Source organism: Corvus kubaryi, unplaced genomic scaffold, assembly GCF_017639235.1.
Source record: "Corvus kubaryi isolate FWS band 111438036 unplaced genomic scaffold, C.kubaryi_AGA036_p1.0 37397, whole genome shotgun sequence".
Lineage (NCBI taxonomy): Eukaryota > Metazoa > Chordata > Aves > Passeriformes > Corvidae > Corvus > Corvus kubaryi.
The window spans coordinates 20,047,500-20,064,703 of NW_024581136.1; the positions used below are offsets into that span (position 1 = coordinate 20,047,500).

General features: G+C 51.6%; 2 protein-coding genes across 2 annotated transcripts; one reads left to right on the top strand and one right to left on the bottom strand.

Annotated features, from left to right (window-relative positions):
* Positions 1-1,492: 1,492 nt before the first annotated feature.
* On the bottom strand, positions 1,493-17,167 carry GFM1 (G elongation factor mitochondrial 1). Its single transcript, XM_042042658.1, has 18 exons — positions 17,040-17,167; positions 16,243-16,395; positions 15,811-15,943; positions 15,224-15,428; positions 14,432-14,548; positions 13,755-13,905; positions 13,268-13,422; positions 12,409-12,493; positions 11,628-11,765; positions 11,053-11,154; positions 10,908-10,964; positions 10,457-10,594; positions 9,695-9,777; positions 4,514-4,676; positions 3,569-3,713; positions 2,726-2,886; positions 2,181-2,234; positions 1,493-1,915 (listed from the first exon to the last, which is right to left on the bottom strand). The coding sequence occupies exons 1-18, from the start codon at positions 17,091-17,093 to the stop codon at positions 1,784-1,786; spliced, it is 2,226 nt and encodes a 741-aa protein (XP_041898592.1). The 5' UTR covers positions 17,094-17,167; the 3' UTR covers positions 1,493-1,783.
* On the top strand, positions 5,072-10,232 carry LXN (latexin). The gene is made up of 6 exons (XM_042042665.1): positions 5,072-5,231; positions 6,221-6,283; positions 6,729-6,903; positions 7,472-7,608; positions 8,659-8,721; positions 9,398-10,232. Exons 1-6 carry the CDS (start codon positions 5,103-5,105, stop codon positions 9,503-9,505), a joined length of 675 nt encoding a protein of 224 aa, XP_041898599.1. The 5' UTR covers positions 5,072-5,102; the 3' UTR covers positions 9,506-10,232.
* Positions 17,168-17,204: the final 37 nt, after the last annotated feature.

The window sequence follows — 17,204 nt, forward strand, 5'->3', positions numbered from 1 at the left end:
TTCCTTAAAGAAGCTGGTGAATGAAGTATTTTTTTGGAATTAAGCCAAGAAAATAGGATGGATTTGGCACTTTGGGGCTCTGATGTTGTCTCCTTACCCTGTTTTGGCCACTGCTCTGCAGAGCTGGAGCTGAGGATCAGGCACTTCCCAGGCACCAGGGCAGTGGAAATGGCTGCTCACAAACTTACAGCAGTTAAAAAAACTCCACAGCAACTTCTGGATAAGTAGCAAATCTGTTGGAGTTCTAAGGCAAAGTCTCCCCCAGCTGCTTTTAGGCCAAGATTTCAGCCTAAAAACCTCAAATCATACAGCAAAATTCTTTTCCAGGTTTGTGGAGAACCAGCCCATCTGGCAGAACTCATCCGCCAGGAATTCCCATCACAACTGGTGTAAACATAATAGAAACCCCATAAATAGAAATACAAACCCCATAAATACAAACAAAATCATCCCCACCCCGTTTCTGTCCCGTGTTCACACTGCTTTCATCATCTCCAAATTCTGGGAAAAGTGCTACATTTGCTTGTTTTAAAGACTCTCCAACTGTCTGAGAACCTGCAGGGCTTTTCTGGAAACGAATGCCAGCTGAGCATTCCCAAAAAACAAAGCCACAGATGTAGGGGAATCATGGCTTCTTCCCAAGGCAGCACCACACGGATACCCCGCATCTCGCCTGGGATCCAGCAGCAGCTCCAGGCCCTGCCAAACCCTTTCCCAAGGTTTACATAATTCATTTTCCCAGTCTTTCCGTGAGGAGAAGCAGCCTGGCTGCTCCAGTTGTTTCTGTCCGGGAGCCATCAACCCCGGTCTTGTGCCAGGAATGTCGCTGGGTTTGAACTGGAATTTCACTCCCTGTTTACTGGAATCTGCAAAAACACTTCTCAGCTGAGTAGGGCAGGAAGGAGGAAGGAACATTCAACGTGGACATTCTGGGGATAATTATAAATACAGAATTATGGGAATATCTTCTCACCTAACCCCCCTTGTTTTGTTTCTGCTGTGAGTCAGCAAAGTCAAGTAATTCCCAAGCTGAGCATCAGCTGCAACACAGTCTCTGGATTGTGACATTCTGGGAAAAGGGATCTTTGGTTTGGATTTCTAACCAAGAGCTGAAAGCCAAGCCCATACCATGAACCCACACCCCAAGCCCATTAAATCCACATCACCAAGCCCACACAATAATTCCATGTTGTTCCCAGCTTTGGGAAGAGTCAGCTCCTTCCCACATCCTTGGCAATTCTGCTCCATCCCTGTGCCACCAGTGAAAGTGGATTTGGTGACAAGCCAGTTGCTTTTGCCCAGCGGGTTGAGACTTTGGAGGATCCTGTGCCATTTCTGAAGGATTTGGAGGGAAAAATTCCATCTGTTCCCTGGAGGGAAGCTGGAGCACCACGTGCCATGCCCCACTCCCCGTGCCTGTCCAGCAGCTCTCACCTGGCTTAACATTCCCAAACCAGGAGCTAACCTAATTACAAAATAATGAGGTATCAAGTAAAAAATAGAATTATTTTAATAGATCTCAATTAAGACAACTCTCAAGCAAATCATCAGCCAAGATTTAACATCTATTTGTTACAACAGCGTTAACATGTGAGCAATGCCGTGCCGATCCCCTGGTGCTTCTGACAACACCCCACAGGAAAGGCTTTAGGATAAAATTCCAAGTCCAAATCCCACTGGAGCCCACCTTACCCAGCCAGCCTGGGCTGCTTCCATGGCTTGGAAAAGCGAGCTATTGGAGAAGACTGGGAAAAACTGTTCAGTGGACTCCAGAGGAATATGATCAGCTCTTGGCTTTGCCCTTTTTGGCAGGAAGTCTCCCTGTTGCTTCCAGGTATTTGTTGATTATTTCCTCCTGAGTGCTGGCTGAACACGGGTGGTATTTGGAGTATTCCATGGTATATTCCCCTTTTCCCTGCAGAGTTGGGAAAAGAAAGTGAGGATGGGCCACGTGCAATCCTGCTGAGCACACAGCCCCTGTCTGTGAAGTAACGCCCAGGGATCCTTTACAATCCCACCCAAACAAAACTCCTCAGGTACAGAAGGATTGTTTGGCCAGGAATTGCAGAGCTCTGGTTTGATTTTGATCCCGTGCTGCAGGTGCCATGGATGTGATGCTCCAATTAACCCAAATTTACAGAATTAAACACGTTTTAGCAAAAAGGAGCAGGAGGACTCACCTCTGTGCAAGACCTCAGCTCGGAGGCATATCCAAACATATCGTTCAGAGGCACCTACAATCCAAACATATCTGCTTGTAATAAGGTATTTTTCCATCAGTTTTGGGCTATCAGCTAATTAATCCCAATAATGATATCAAGAGTCAGTGCTGTCTATAAATAGTTCTGATTTAATGATCTGCTGTTGCAAAGTACCTGTTATTTTAATTAATTTATATTTGCAATATGTTTGCAGCAGGAAACTGCAAGAATCTGAGAGTTTGAGTGCACCAGGAACTGGAATATCCCAAACTCGGTGATGAGTCAACCAGCAAGGTTTGAGTATCTCCAGACATTCCTCCAAGGATAATTTGGGAAGCAGAAAGGCCACAGGGTGTGGTTGTCCTGAGCCCCCCACCCAGCAGGAAAACACAGGTTTGTAGAAGGGACATAAAAGAAGGAACACTGAAATTGAGTTGACCTACAGCTGTATCCATATAAACTGCGGAAAACAATGGAATCAAACACCTGGAAAGGAGAGAGGTGAGGAGCAGAGCACCACAGACCTCAGCATAGAGAGTGAAGTATCCCTCCGAGCCATCCTGGCCCGTGATCATGCCGTGCCGGCGGTTGATCCCAGCTATCACTGCTCCCTGGAATTCTGAGGGAGCCATCACCTCCACGGCCATGATGGGCTCCAGGATGCGCACGGCGGCGTTTTCCATGGCTGGGGAAAGAATGGAATAAAGAATGCACCACCAAGGGTGAGCCTGGTGTAAGGCAAGCTGCTCCCATGCACAGCAACAAACAGTTCATGGGTAATGCCAGGTGTTCCATCAGTGAGGGAAATCCGTGATCACCTACATGGAATTCCAGCTCCAGGCCTTTCAATCCTGGAACCATAACCACAGAACCACTAAGGCTGGACAACCAACCTTTGGCTGATGGCACCGTGCCCACCAAACCACACTGTGAAATGCCACATCCACACGTTGGCTGAGCACCTCCAGGGATTGTGACTCCACCACTTCCCAGGGCAGCCCCTTGCAGTGTTTAACCTCTCCTTCAGTGAAAGACTTTTTCCTAAAAAAAGGCCCAGTTTGACCAAATATTCTCTTCCTACCCCGTAAGGATGAAGCTGGTGGTGTTGCTGTACTGAATTCTAGGGAAACAGGATTTCCTTTGTACAACCACAGAAATTATTGTGCCTCCCTCAGAGATTCTGTAAACTCTTGTACATGTTCTGCTCCATGCAACTGGCCAGACTTTGGGTGGAGGGATGGAGGGATGGATGGATGGATGGAAGGATGGATGGATGGAAGGATGGATGGATGGAAGGATGGATGGAAGGATGGATGGATGGATACCCACCCCAGCCAGCAGGACCCATTCCAAGGAGGAGCCTGTACCTTGTTTCAGGGCTCCCTCTCCAGCCCTGATGAAGGAGATCTCGTTGGAGTCCACCATGTGATGGGCACCATCTTCCAGCACGAAACGCACTCCGGAGATCCTGTGTCCCGACACCAGACCCTTCTCACAGGCATCTCGGAATCCCTGGCAATGACAGCTCAAAGTCACCAGCAGGGATCTGGAGACCCTGCACTGTCAGTGTCTGGCACCTCAGTTTGATACTTTTTACAAATAAAAACCTCAGGACAAGGAAAAAATGTCCTCAGCACTTGCCTTTTTAAGGGATTCTATGGCCAAACCCCAAAAGAATGCTCTGTGTGGAAAGAGCTCTTGCCTGGAGAACAACATTTCTTTAAGACCATGGTTTTTTCAGGATTTGGCAAAAAAATCTTTAAGTGTTGCCTCATGGAAAAACGAAGGAATAACTGTAGGTTATTACAGGAATTCCAAGATGTTGGTAGGTTAATTAAAGTAGTGTGTGATAAATTATACAGTGAGACAGTCACAGAGGGGATAAAGAGAATTTGGGAACTGTGGCAGGAAATGCAGCTTAATTACAGTTTCTCCATAATTGGCCTCAGAGAAGTCACTGAAAAAGTTACATATTTTGGGGTTAGGAGGAGAATTGTGGGGCCACAACCAGAAGCAGAAGAGGCCAAGAAAAAGCAGCTTGAGCAGGAGGCTCTGACTGTAAGAAAAGGAGGCACTGCAAGGGAGCCAGAGCCAGCACACACCACCAAAGAAAACACACAGCAGCTCCCGAATTAACTGGAAACCCCAGGAATACAAGACATGAAGTAAAACCACACAACTGTGATCCTGCTGCCACTGGAGCAACGGGAGAAGCCTCCTTTCCTGGGGAAAGTAGGCACAGTAAATGTGGATGGTATTGCAGGAGAACAATGGGAATCAGGATTTTCTGTATCACAGACAGAGGTCTGTACCTTTTCCACAGCAGGCACGAACTGTTTGGGAATATTTGTGCCAATGGTTCTGTCCTCAAATTCCAGTTTGGTGAAGTCCTGTGGATCCAAGGGCTCCAGCACTCCGATCACTTTGCCGTACTGGCCTGCTCCTCCTGACTGCTTCTTGTGGGTGAACTCAAACCTAAACCCCAACAATCCCCCAAACACCACGTTACCCGTGACACAAACCACAGCTTTCTATGGAAAACATTCCCATTCTGCATTTCAGAGAATCACAGACTGGTCTGAATTGGAAGGGAATTTAAAGGTTCCATGGGCAGGGACACCTTCCACTATCCCAGGTTGCTCCAAGCCCCGTCCGACCTGGACACTTCGAGGGATGGAGCGGCCACAACTTCCCTGGAAAACCTGTGCCACGGCCTCCTCACCCTGAGAGGGAAGGATTTACTCCCGGTATCCCGCCCAACGCTGTTTAAACGCTATCCCGTGCGGCCCGCAGGGATGCGCTCCCCCGCAGCACCCGCCCCGTCCCGCGGCTCGGAGCCGCCCCGCCCGCTCCGGCCCCGCCCGGGCGCTTCCTGCGGGAGGAGGAAGCGGCTCCCTGGCCATGGAGCTGCCTCCGAGCCACTTCCCGGCCGGCCGGGCCGCGGCCGTGGCCGTGGGCTACCTGCGGTACCTGCGGGGCGGCCCCGGGCGGGGGCTGGAGCTGCGGGCGCTGCGCCGCGCCCGGCGCCAGGTGAGCGGGGAGGGACCGGGAACGCCACGGGAATCACCCCGGGAACAGCACGGGAATCAGCACGGGAGCCGCCACCCCCGCGCCGGCAAGGGCTGCTTCCCAGGGAGCGGGCAGAGCACCGGGGAGCAGCCCAGGAGCCGTGGAGTGTCCCGCTTTGGGGACATCCCAACCCCCGCCGGACGCGTCCCGGTGCCACCCGCTCCAGTTGACCCTGCCTGGGCGGGGGGGTTGGACTGGATCACGTCCAAAGGTCCTTTCCAAGCCCAGCCCCTCCGGGAGTGTGTCACCGCGGGGGTGACACCGGCTGTGCCCACCTGGGGGTCCCGGGAGGAGCTCGGTGTCACGGCCACCACGGGCGGGTCAGCAATGCAAACACACCCCGTGTGTCACCCGCGGTGACAGCACCGCCCAGGGAGCCCTGCCCAGGGCACGGCACCGGGCCCGCAGGAACGTCCCAGGGAGGAGGAGGGTGCTGGGTTTGTCGGGGCCAGGACACAGCTCAGCCCTGCCCTGGGTTTGCAGGGACACTGGCACAAGAGGGGCACAGCAAACCCCCCTCCCAAAACAAGGGGTACAGCAAACCCCAGCTGCTCCCTTCTTTATAGCCAAAAAAATACAGGGCATGATTCAATTCATGATAACCTGCAAAATGGACTTAATAGAAGGAAGCACTGAAGGCTTTTAGATGAGTATTTAACCATGCAGCAAATTCTTGGACAGAATCACACAGGAGCCCAAAAAATGGCAACTCAGGGGTGTTCAAGGTTAGAAATGAGGGTGGAGAGGTGCTGGCACAGGTTGCCCATCCCTGGCAGTGTCCAAGGCCAGACTGGATGGGACTTGGAGCAGCCTGGGATAGTGGGAGGTGGGTGGGACTGGATGGGATTTAAGGTCCCTCCCAACCCAAACCATGCTGGGATTCTCTGATTTTGTCCAGGATGCAGCCATTCAACAGCTGCCAAAATAAATTAATGTGTTCCCTGCTTTAGGACATCGATGATGTTGGGCACAAGTACTACCTGGAACTGGAGCTGGAAGATGTCCTGGACAAAGTGAGTCAGGCTGGTTTAATTACACACTCTGTAACACAGCACTTAATAACACTTGCAACTGTGTTCCTGATTTTTCTATACTGCCAATCAGGCCAAAAAAGGCTGAATTTCAACCAAAAAGGAACCCATGTACCTTCCACTGCACCACCACACAGTGCTGCAGGGATGACAAGAACATTTCAGTGTCACTCAGCTCCAACTGAACAGCACAAGGGACATTCTGCACCCCAGCCACTGCCCTTCCATCCCTGCAGAAAGCAAATCCCCCCCTTAAACGTTCACAGAAATGCCATGAATTTAACCTTGTCTTAAATAATCACACATCTCCATGGGCCTTACTCAGAGAACAGCACCTACATAAAAATGACGTTTTTAGAAGTGCAAATTACCCTGGTTATACATGTATTTCATCAGATAATAATGCACATAATTAACTCTGCAACAGGACAGGACTGTGAACTGCACTGCTGAGGTTCTGTATCACCTGGGCAGCAAAAGCAGGGCTCCAGATGTGCAGGTCACAGTGCAAGGAGAACTGAGGAGCACAGAGGAAGCAGATAAGGAGTTCTACACTCGAATCAGGAGCCTGGAAAAGGAGCTTGTGGCTGAGAACATCCCAGGTACAACCCAGGCCTTCACCCTGCTCTGAGCACCAGCTGCTGCTTTTCCCTGTCTCTTTTTGGGCTCTGCCAATCACAACCACTGCATTTATTCCTAATTCTGAATGGGACTGTTCTGGAAAAGCACCTGGCACTGTCACCCCCTCCTGCTCACTCTGAGGGCGTCCCTGGCACAGCACATCCAACACCCCAAATGTGCAACGAGGGTCTGCTCTCACCTCAACCCCTGCCTTCGAGACCTGCTGGAATTCATGTTAGGAGAAAAAGGTGGAGGAGAACACCCTGGCAGTGTCCAAGGCCAGGCTGGATGGAGCTCTGAACACCCTGGAATAGTGGAAGTGTCCCTGCCCATGGCACGGGTGGCACAGAACTGGATTTAAGGTCCTTTCCCACCCAAACCATTGCAGGATTCTGTGAAGTGGGAGGAGAACTCTGTGGTGATGGAGCAGCTCTTCCAATTGCTGTGGAAGGTTGTGTGACAGGAGGGACTGCAGCAGCGAGCCCTGTGGGAGGTGATAATGTTCTGTTAACAGCTCTCTTTAACATCCAGTGTTTATTTTGGTTCCAGACAGCCACGGGAACGTTCCCCCAGAGCTGGAGCCCATCCACCTGCTGGCCTGGGCGGCCTCTGGCTACGTGATCTGGCAGAATTCCACTGAAAACACCAAGTTCCACCTTGCCCAAGTCAAACACGTGAAGCAAGTGGTGAGTTACCAGCAGGCACAGAATCCCAGACTGGGCTGGGCTGGAGGGACCTTAAAGCTCATCCCATTCCCCCCCTGCATGGGCAGGGACACCTTCCATAGCCCGGGTGGCTCCAAGCCCATCCAGCCTGGCCTTGGCTCTCCATGGGAAATATTTAAGAGCTAAAGACTTGTGGCAAGGACAAAAAATTAACAGAATTCTATAGATTCTCCCAGTTTTCCTGTGTTCTCTTGGAGAAAATAAATTCGGAGTTATTCTTAACTCCTAAAGTGATCACCAGCTTTAAATTCAAGGCAGTTTTCCATGGGAGCCAGGAAAAAGCAGCGGGATTTAGTATTTAGAAAACCCACTCTGAACAGACACTGAACTCCCAGGAAGTTCTGGGCATGAAGTAAAGACAGAATTCCTTGTGGGAGCAGGATTTGTGAATGTTTTGCTCCCTCTGATGGCACCTTAGAGAATTCACAGCTGCTGCAAGGCTGTGCACCAGTGAGATCTCAAGGTTTTCAACTCCTCTTTAACAAATTTAAGGATAAAGGAGACAAATAACTCTTAACACAGCTGCCATCCCTCCTAGGTAATTTTGTCCCTTTTTCCCTGAAAAACATAGGAAAAGAGTCTATTCCAAAGGCCAGGGGTTATTTTGTCACTCAGAATCCCTGACTGTCACCCTCTGTAAGGCCTCTGGAGCATCCTTATCCTACTGACAGTTTTATTTGGGATTGTTTGGGCTACACTGGCACCTTGTAGAGTGAGGTGCTCCTATCCCAAAGAATTCCTGGTAGATCTGGTCTCTTTTAGGCAGGAATTAGCAGCTTTAGGCTTTACATTCAGTGTCTCCAATGCAGTTCTGGAGTCCACAGAAATTCAAACCAGGAGCTTTTAGTTTTGTTACAGTGACTGAGCTCCACCTGCTTCATTTGTTAGCAGGAGCTGTCAGCTTTGTCTGAAATCCATCAGGGAATTTTTGTGGTAACCACAGAGAACTGAATCACTTTTTCTGAGGTGGGAGAATCCCCAAATTCACCACTTTTCATCCTGTCTTTCCAGAAAAGAAGTGATGAAGATCTTCAGTTTGACTACTTGCTTCTACTCCACGAAATGGTGTCCCAGGTAAATAATTTTATTCCTAAAAAGCCTTTTTTGGGTGTTTTCAGACCCCAGCTGTGTGAGCTCCAGCTCAGACACTGATCTGATCCTGCAGGGTGAGCTCAGAGTCCCCATCCCTGCCTCTCTCAGCATTCCAGGAACAACAGCAGCAATTTCCAGCTCTTTCTGGCCTTTCTTGGGAATGGCTGAGGTTCAAAACTGGTCCCTCACAGCCCTCCCTTGGGAGATCCCAGTGCCACAGGGGGCAGGGATAAAGGGAAGAGGCAGCTGGAGCATCCTGGATGCTGGGCTCAATCCCAGCTGGGCTGTGGATGCCTCCATGCCCCAGGACAGCACTGGTGGCCCAGTACAGAGACACCATCAATCCCAGTAACCCCCAGCAGAAACTGGTTCCCAGAACAGCATTTACATCCTGTGCTACTCTCCATCCAAATTTTAGCACCTGAGCAAGCATTTTCATAGGAAACCCACAGAAAATTGGGAAGAGAATGTAATGATTATTACAAGAGATTGTAATAATCCAGGGATCTCCCTCCCAGTTCCAGCTCCGCTGCTCCCGGCGCTCCCAGTTCCCTTGGGGCATCCACAGTGGTTTAATCCCTAAGTTTTCCATGGAGAGAATTCCTGACTGGTTGGGGAGGGGAAGCAGGGGTTGTTCTCTGTGCTGTGTGCCCCACAGGAGGTGATTCCCTGGGAGCTGACCCTGCTGTGGCACCCCCAGCGCGGGGCCCGAGTGTCCCGGGATCGCCGCCAGCCCGGCCACGCCCCGGGATCAGGGAACACCTGAGCAGCCCTGGAAGCAGCTCCGGAGCTCCCACAGCTGGAAGGAGGCACAGAAGGTGCTGGGAGTGGGAATCAACCACCCTACAAAGACATTAAATTCAACTTTCCTGGATGTTTCTGATCCGAGAACTCCAAAGGGACTTTCTCTACAACAAAGTGCATCAATCCAGTAATTCCCAGCAGGAATACTCACGGCACAGGGGCAGAGATGTTCTCCCTGAAGGCAACTTTGGGCTTCCCCATGGTGCAAGGACAACCATATTCCCTCTCCATTCGCTGCAGGAAAAAACCCACAGTGATTAGGGTTGTTCCACTGGGAATTATTTATTAACTTAATCAGGATCAATCACTTTCTGGGTTGGGGGTTGGATTGATTTTTGGGGCTTTTTGTTGGTTTTTTTTTTTAATTAAAAAATTATTTACTGTCAACTTCTTTAAGACCTGCAGCTTCAGAGGCAGGAAAAGGAAACAGCATTAATTATGCTAGTAAAATTCCAGGTTTTCAAGGCAAAAATTGCTTTTCCTTCATTCTGTCAGTACTTAAGATGCATCTTTTGTGTCAGATTAAAATACAGACATCAGCTGGAATGAAACAAATCCCTCTAACTACTCCCTTCTCCCTGCACCAGCTTTTATTAGGGAATGATACATTTAAAACCACAGAAACAGAGGGTTTTTCTGTAGAAACTAATTATAATTATTACTATTAATTATAAGCCAAGGCTGCTAGAGCGAAGTGTAGTGTTTAATACATTTTTTTAATGGCTTTGATCCAAAACCTACAAATATTCCAGGCAAAATTTCCTTTTATAAGCCTTCAAAATGGAACCACTGGAGAGAAAGAACCTTCCAAAGTTAACCTTTTCCCTAAGCAGCTGGAAGGAAGAGGGAGGAGGAAGAGGAGAGTGGAAAAGCAAGCAAAAGCAGAGTCCATGGAATCTGCTTCCCAAATTACCTGGGCATAGATTTCCAGGTGCAGCTCCCCCATCCCAGAGACGATGGTCTCCTTGCTCTCCTCATCAAAGTGGATCCTGAAAGTGGGATCTTCCCTGGTGAAGCGGCCCAGGCCTTTGGAAAATTTATCCAGGTCATTCTGAAATTAATTACGAGGCGAGATTTACTCAACATCCACCAGTCATTCCAAGAAAAGAGCCTCAAGTTTTCCTATCCACTGCTGAGCACTTCTGCTCTTCGGGGTTATTTGATGGAAGATTTCTAACTCTTTATTATTCACGTTCATGTTTCTGGCTGAGTGACGCCATCCAACCCAGCCCTGAGTTATCCAAGGGATAAATCTTGGATATTTGGGATGAAACACTTTGAAACAGTGCTTAGGCTGCTCCATAAAACACAAAGCAGCAGAGGGAAGGAACTCAGGGAGAAGATGTTGATCCAAAGGCTCCTACCTTGTTGGAAGGCTTCATAGCCACAGAAATGACGGGATCAGGGACGTGGATGGATTCCTGCATGGCCAAGGAAGAGGGGATGGTTATGACAGCAAAATCCTGGTGACTCCCAGCGCCCGAGGCAGCCGGGACAAGGGGGGCTCACCATGGAGATGTCAGTGCTGGTTTTATCCGTGAACGTGTCCCCGCTGGCACAGTCGATCCCAAACAGGGCACAGATGTCCCCGGCATAAACTTCATTTACATCCTGAGGGAAGGAGAATTCCTGTTCAGACAACACTGGGATAAGAGAAGCAGTGGCTGCCCCATCCCTGGAAGTGTCCAAGGCCAGGCGGGATGGAGCTTGGAGCACCCTGGTCTATGGAAGGTGTTCCTGCCCTTGGGGCTGGATGATCCTTAAGGTCCCTTCCATTCCAAACCATTCCAGGATGGATTCTGTCTCTCCCTCGCATCCAAACTACACCTGGATTATTGAATATCCATAAACACTGGGTCTTAAAGCTTGGCACTGAGCTCCTTTAAAAATTCCAGCTTGGATAAAATGCCCTGCAAATCTCCCTCTTTATCCAAAGGACAAAAGGGAGGGCTCAGTTTGGATTCGTTTAGGATCAAACAAGAAGCAAAGTTGTTAAGAAGCAAACACCCTGCTGTGCTTCAGGCAGTGCTGACCCGTCCAGGATTATCCAGTGGCTGGCAGCCAATCCCTGGGGATCCACTCACCTCCATGTTGTCCGAGTGCATCCGGACAAGCCTCTGCACCCGCACCTTCTTCCCCGTGCGGGTGTTGTAGATGTAATCTGACTTCTTCAGCATCCCCTGGTACACCCTCATGTAGGTCAGCTGCCCAAACCTGCCAGCCTGCAAGGACATTTCACCAAAATCAGCTCTGAGAACGCTGGGAATCAGTCCCAGCTCCAAGCTGCACTGACTGAACGTGCTTTGAGTTCCCGTGCTACAGATGGGAATGAAAGATTTTTCACAGCTTTCACCTGGCTCTGCAGTGGGATTTGGCGATTTTCTGGACCAATTTTATCCCTCCCAAACCTTCCCAACAGAGACATGCATTACCATGGAATTTGGCCAGCCATTTTCCATATTCCACATGAATCCTGAGGTGCTGCTCTCTAAGTAGCAAACAACTTACTTCCCTAAATCTCTGCACTTTTCCCTCTCTGACTCTCTCATATCCCATTGTTTCCAAACCCAGGATTTTTCCCTGAGAATATTTCAATTAAGCAAACAACCCCCTAAATGTTCAAGTTTTAACTAAGAAAACCAGGAAATATTTGAGGTCCAGAACCCATCCTAAAGTTCCAAATCGGCAGCGTTCGTGGATTTTATGGTTGAAGCCATTTTTTAAAAAAGAAGTTAAATTCCAATTGAAGTTAAATATGAACTGATTTTCAATATGAACTGATTTTCAAGTCTGCTCCAGGTAAGTTTTGGTAGCCCCACCTGGACTCTCTCCATGACTTGTGGGAAGGAGCAGGGTGAGACTCACCTCCAGTTTGAAGGCAAGGCCGATAAAAGGCTGGGAATTGTCACGAGCAGAGTTCAACAGGAACTTGGTTTGGTCCTCAGAATCCCTTAAAAACAGGGATGAGAGGGAGCTGAGGTTAGGAACCAACATGGGAGTCTCCTCTAAACATTTACTGGCTCTGCTTCACACGTCTTGCTGGGCTCTGCTCCCAGGGAACAGGGACAGGAGAGGGAACGGCCTCAGGCTGGGCCAGGGGAGGCTCAGGGTGGACAGCAGCAGGAATTTCCTCATGGAAAGGGCGCTCAGGCCTTGGCAGGAGCTGCCCAGGGAGGTTTGGAGTGCTCATCCCTGGAGGTGTCCAAGGAAGGGCTGGACGTGGCACTCAGTGCCCTGGGCTGGGGACAAGGTGGGCATCGGGTACAGCTTGGACTCGATCCTGGAGCTCTCTTCCAGCCTCAGGGATTCTGGGATTCACATCCAAAAGAATAAAACACCATTAACACACTTGGGATGTGCTCCCTCCTCCAGGCAGGCCTGGCTCTAAGGGCTGCCATCAATTCTAAAGAATGATCTCCCAGTCATGGCCCAGGTGTAACACTGAGTGTGTTACATCCCCAGTACAGAGAGTAACCCTCAGATGAGAGAGGAGCTCTGGACTTTGTGCCAAATTCTGGTGGCACTGTTTGATACAAATGGTAAACGATTGTGGATCCTGTTGGGGATGTTTCCTGCTTTGAAACTGTTCCATGGAATCCTGGAACGGTTTGGGTGGGAAGGGTCCTTAAAGCCCATCCAGTGCCACGGGCAGGGACACCTTCCACAGCCCAGGCTGCTCCAAAGCCCGCCCCTGGACACTCCTGCTGCTGCTGGATGCACTCACCCCTGGTTGAGCAGAGCGTAGTTCTCCACCTCAGAGGGATTGGGAAGGTATTCCAGGACAGCATCCAGCAGTGGCTGCACCCCTTTGTTCTTCAAAGCACTTCCCACGAGGACGGGGGTGAAGGATTTCTGCAGCGTTGCCCTTCGGATTGCCAGCTGGAAAATGTCCCTGTGAGCTCCTCCTGCAGCACAGCCCAGATTCCCTCCCTTTCCTGGGCTTCTCCCCTCCTGGAGCAAAGAGCTGCTCCCACAGTCCCCTGGACAGCCCCCAGCACAGGGGCTTCCCACAAAACCTGCTCTCCAGAATCCTTTCCAACACAAAGCAAAACCAGCCTGGGAATGAGCCCTGCCTGGGGGGAACTGGAGCTCAGCTGAGGTGACATGACTCCAGCGAACAGAACTCCTTCGAGAATTCCTGATGTGTTTATTCAGGAATGAGGGGACAGGGACACAGCCAGCTGAGGGCACAGCCAGCACAGGGCAGGTACCTTCAGCTGGGCAGCCGTGGGGATCTTCTCCTCCAGGAAGAGCTCCCCCAGGAGCTCGTCGGCGTTGGCCACGCACTCGATGAGCTCCCGCCGCCGCTCCGCAGCCTCGGCCCGCAGCTCGGCCGGGATCTCCTCACACCTCAGCGTCTGCCTGCACACACACACACACAGGGACCCCAGGAGTCCCACTGGGATCAGCCTTCCCACCACTGGCATGGCCACCCTGACTGAGAACAATCCACCCTTCACGTGGATCCTGGGAAAAAAATCCCCTGTGAGCATCACCATGTTATCTCTGACGTGGGAGAGGCCTTCCCACGCCTGGCAGGAGCTTGCAGGGATCAGGACAACTTCCCAACAGCCTCACCCACACCTGATCTTCACGCCAGGGAGCCACACACGCTGCCAGATCCCCCTATGGAGCAGTCTCCTGCTTCTCCAGGTGGGAAGCGTGGCCACCACCCCTTCACAGCAACCAACTCCTGCTGCAGCCACCCCCACCCAGGGCTCCCTGCAGGCCCAGGGCACTGGGGGAGCTGCAGGGGGACCCTCAGCCCCAGCACAAGCCCAGTCCCAAATTTCCAGAGAGCTGGGTTTCCACTCTGAAGAGAAACTGCAGGAATTCCTCCTGCAAAAGAGCAGCTCCAGCTAAAACAGAAGCAATTCCCAGGACTTACCCAAGTGCCCCATCAAAGTAGATTGCTTTTTCTTCAATGAGATCTATAATTCCTTTAAAGTTTCCCTCCAGCCCAATTGGAATCTGAACAAAAGCTGCATTGTGTTTCAACTTGGATCTGAAAAAGGGGGAAAACAGGAAATATTGAAGAAAAAAGTAATTTCTGTGTGTGCTCCAGGTGGTCTTTGAGCATCATCCACCTCCCAAAATATCCCAGTGTTTTGTCCTTTGGACAGTGCCCAGATGTGCCAATATGGATAAAAATCACCCAGCTGTGGTTTGGGGCTCCAGCCCTTTGTATCCCAACAGGCACAGGGAGCAACTCCCACGGGAAAGGCAGCAGGGGAAACCAGCTGGAGATTGATTACTTGATTAGGGAGTTATTTCTCCCTTAATGAATATTCATGAGTTTATCTCATGGATCAAATTGGGCAGGGAAGAGTAGGGAGCAAGCAGGGCTCAGGAATCCAAATCACCCTGTGTCACCTCCCTGCTGGAATTTCAGCAGCACCAGGACCTAGGGAAAACAAAGAGGCTGCTTTCAAAGTGGGTCCTGATACAGTTCCACCAACAAAACAAACATCAAACCCCAGCTCTTGGTCACTACAAGTCTTGGCTGACACTGATATTTCGGGTATTTTTAGAAAGAGGAGATTGTTCTGGGTCAGATCAGGATTTAACCTCGAGTCAGGAATTCTCCAAACTGCAGCTCCCAAGAGAAGCTTTTCCAGTTTTGTTCCTAATGACCTGCCATGTGAAAGGGATTTCAGGAATCATTGTAAATGCCAAAAACCTGAGCTGCTGCACTGCTCTGGCCGGGTTGGAGCCCATCCTGTCCAGTTTGTTGATGAAGGTGAGGAAGGGGACATTGTAACGCTTCATCTGCCTGTTGACAGTGATTGTCTGGCACTGGACACCTCCCACAGCACAGAGAACCAGGATGGCTCCATCCAGCACCCTCAGAGACCTCTCCACTTCAATGGTGAAGTCCACGTGTCCTGGATAACAAATAGAAATGATAAATGCATTGGAAAGGAGCAACAACCAAGGGGATCACAATGAGTCACATCAGCTCAAGTGACAGAGCACAGGGTCATGGGATGGTTTGGGTGGGAAGGGACCTTAAATCCCATCCAGTGCCACCCCTGCCATGGGCAGGGACACCTCCCACTGTCCCTGGCCTTGGACACTGCCAGGGGCAGCCACAGCTTCTCTGGGCACCCTGTCCCAGGGCCTCCCCACACCTTCCCAATATCCCATCCAACGCTCTGCCAGTTTGAACCCATCACTCCATGTCCTGTTACAAGGGACACAAGGATGCAGCGCATCCCCTGTATCCCTGAGGAGCAGCAATCCCCAGGTGCTCCCAGCTGCCCTCACCTGGCGTGTCGATGATGTTGATGTTGGTGTCCTTCCACATGGTGTAAGTGGCTGCAGACTGGATGGTGATGCCCCGCTGTCGCTCCAGCTCCATGGAATCCATGACAGCTCCAACTCCATCCTTACCTTTCACCTTAGGAGAAAAAAAAGGTTAGTTCCAGGAGTTTACTAAGAATTCACACCCCATCCCTGGAAGGGTCCAAGGCCAGGTTGGATGGGCTTGGAGCAGCCTGGGATAGTGGGAGGTGTCCCTGCCCATGGCAGGGGGTGGGATGGGTGAGCTTTAAGCTCTCTTCCCACCCAAACCATTCCATGATTCTGTGATTCTGTGTGCAGGAGGGATGCTTATGGACCAAGCACCATCCCTCACACAGAGAGGAAAAGCAGCACAACGCGGAGGTGCACAAGTCCTCGATGGGAGCTCAGCCCAACCTCGTGCATCTGCGCGATCCTGCCCGTGTAGAACAGGATCCGCTCCGTCAGCGTCGTCTTCCCAGAGTCGATGTGGGCCGAGATGCCGATGTTGCGGATCCTCTCGTTGGGAAGGACCCCCAAGGAGCAGCGCCTGCAGGAGCTCAGGAGGAGCTGCAAGGCAAGAGAAGGTCGCTGGGTCAGCCAGGAGTGGATCCAACATAGCCCACAGGCAACGAGGAATGGGACAAGGGGAAACAGCCTGAAGCTGGGCCAGGGGAGGCTCAGGTTGGACACCAAGAGGAATTTCTCCGTGGAAAGGGTGCTCAGGCCTTGGCAGGGGCTGCCCAGGGAGGTTTGGAGTGCCCATCCCTGGAGGTGTCCAAGGAATTCCTGGATGTGGCACTCAGTGCTCTGGTCTGGGGACAAGGTGGGGATCAGGCACCGCTCGGACTCGACGGTCCTGGAGGGCTTTTCCAGCCTCAGTGATCCTGGGATTCACTGTGCCTATGGATAAGCTGCCGAACCGCTTCCCCACGCTTTCCTGTCAGTCTCGGCGAATCGGTCACCTCAAGCCGAGCGGCCTTTCCAGGGTCACCTCGGAGCTCTCACCGCACCCCGCGCGGCCCCTCCACGCCCGTCCCGCACATTCCCGGTTTCCCTGTCCCCATCCATGTGACCGAGGCTGCTCGTTCCCTGCAGCTGCTGCGGCCCGTCCGGGGCTGCTCCTCGCCCTCCATCCCTTCCGCTCCCGGCTCCCTCCCCTCCCTCAGGCACCGTCCTCTGATGCGGGCCCGGCCCGGTCCCGCCGCCGGTACCTGGATGTGCCGCGGGCGGCCCGGGGCCAGCCCGGCCCGTAGCACCCTGAGCATGGCCCCGGCTGCGCTCCGGCCCCGCTCCCGGCTCCAATGCCGGCTCCAATGCCGGCTCCAGCCCCGGGTCGCTCCCGCCTCTTCCGGGGCCCCGCGCAGGCGCCGCTGCCC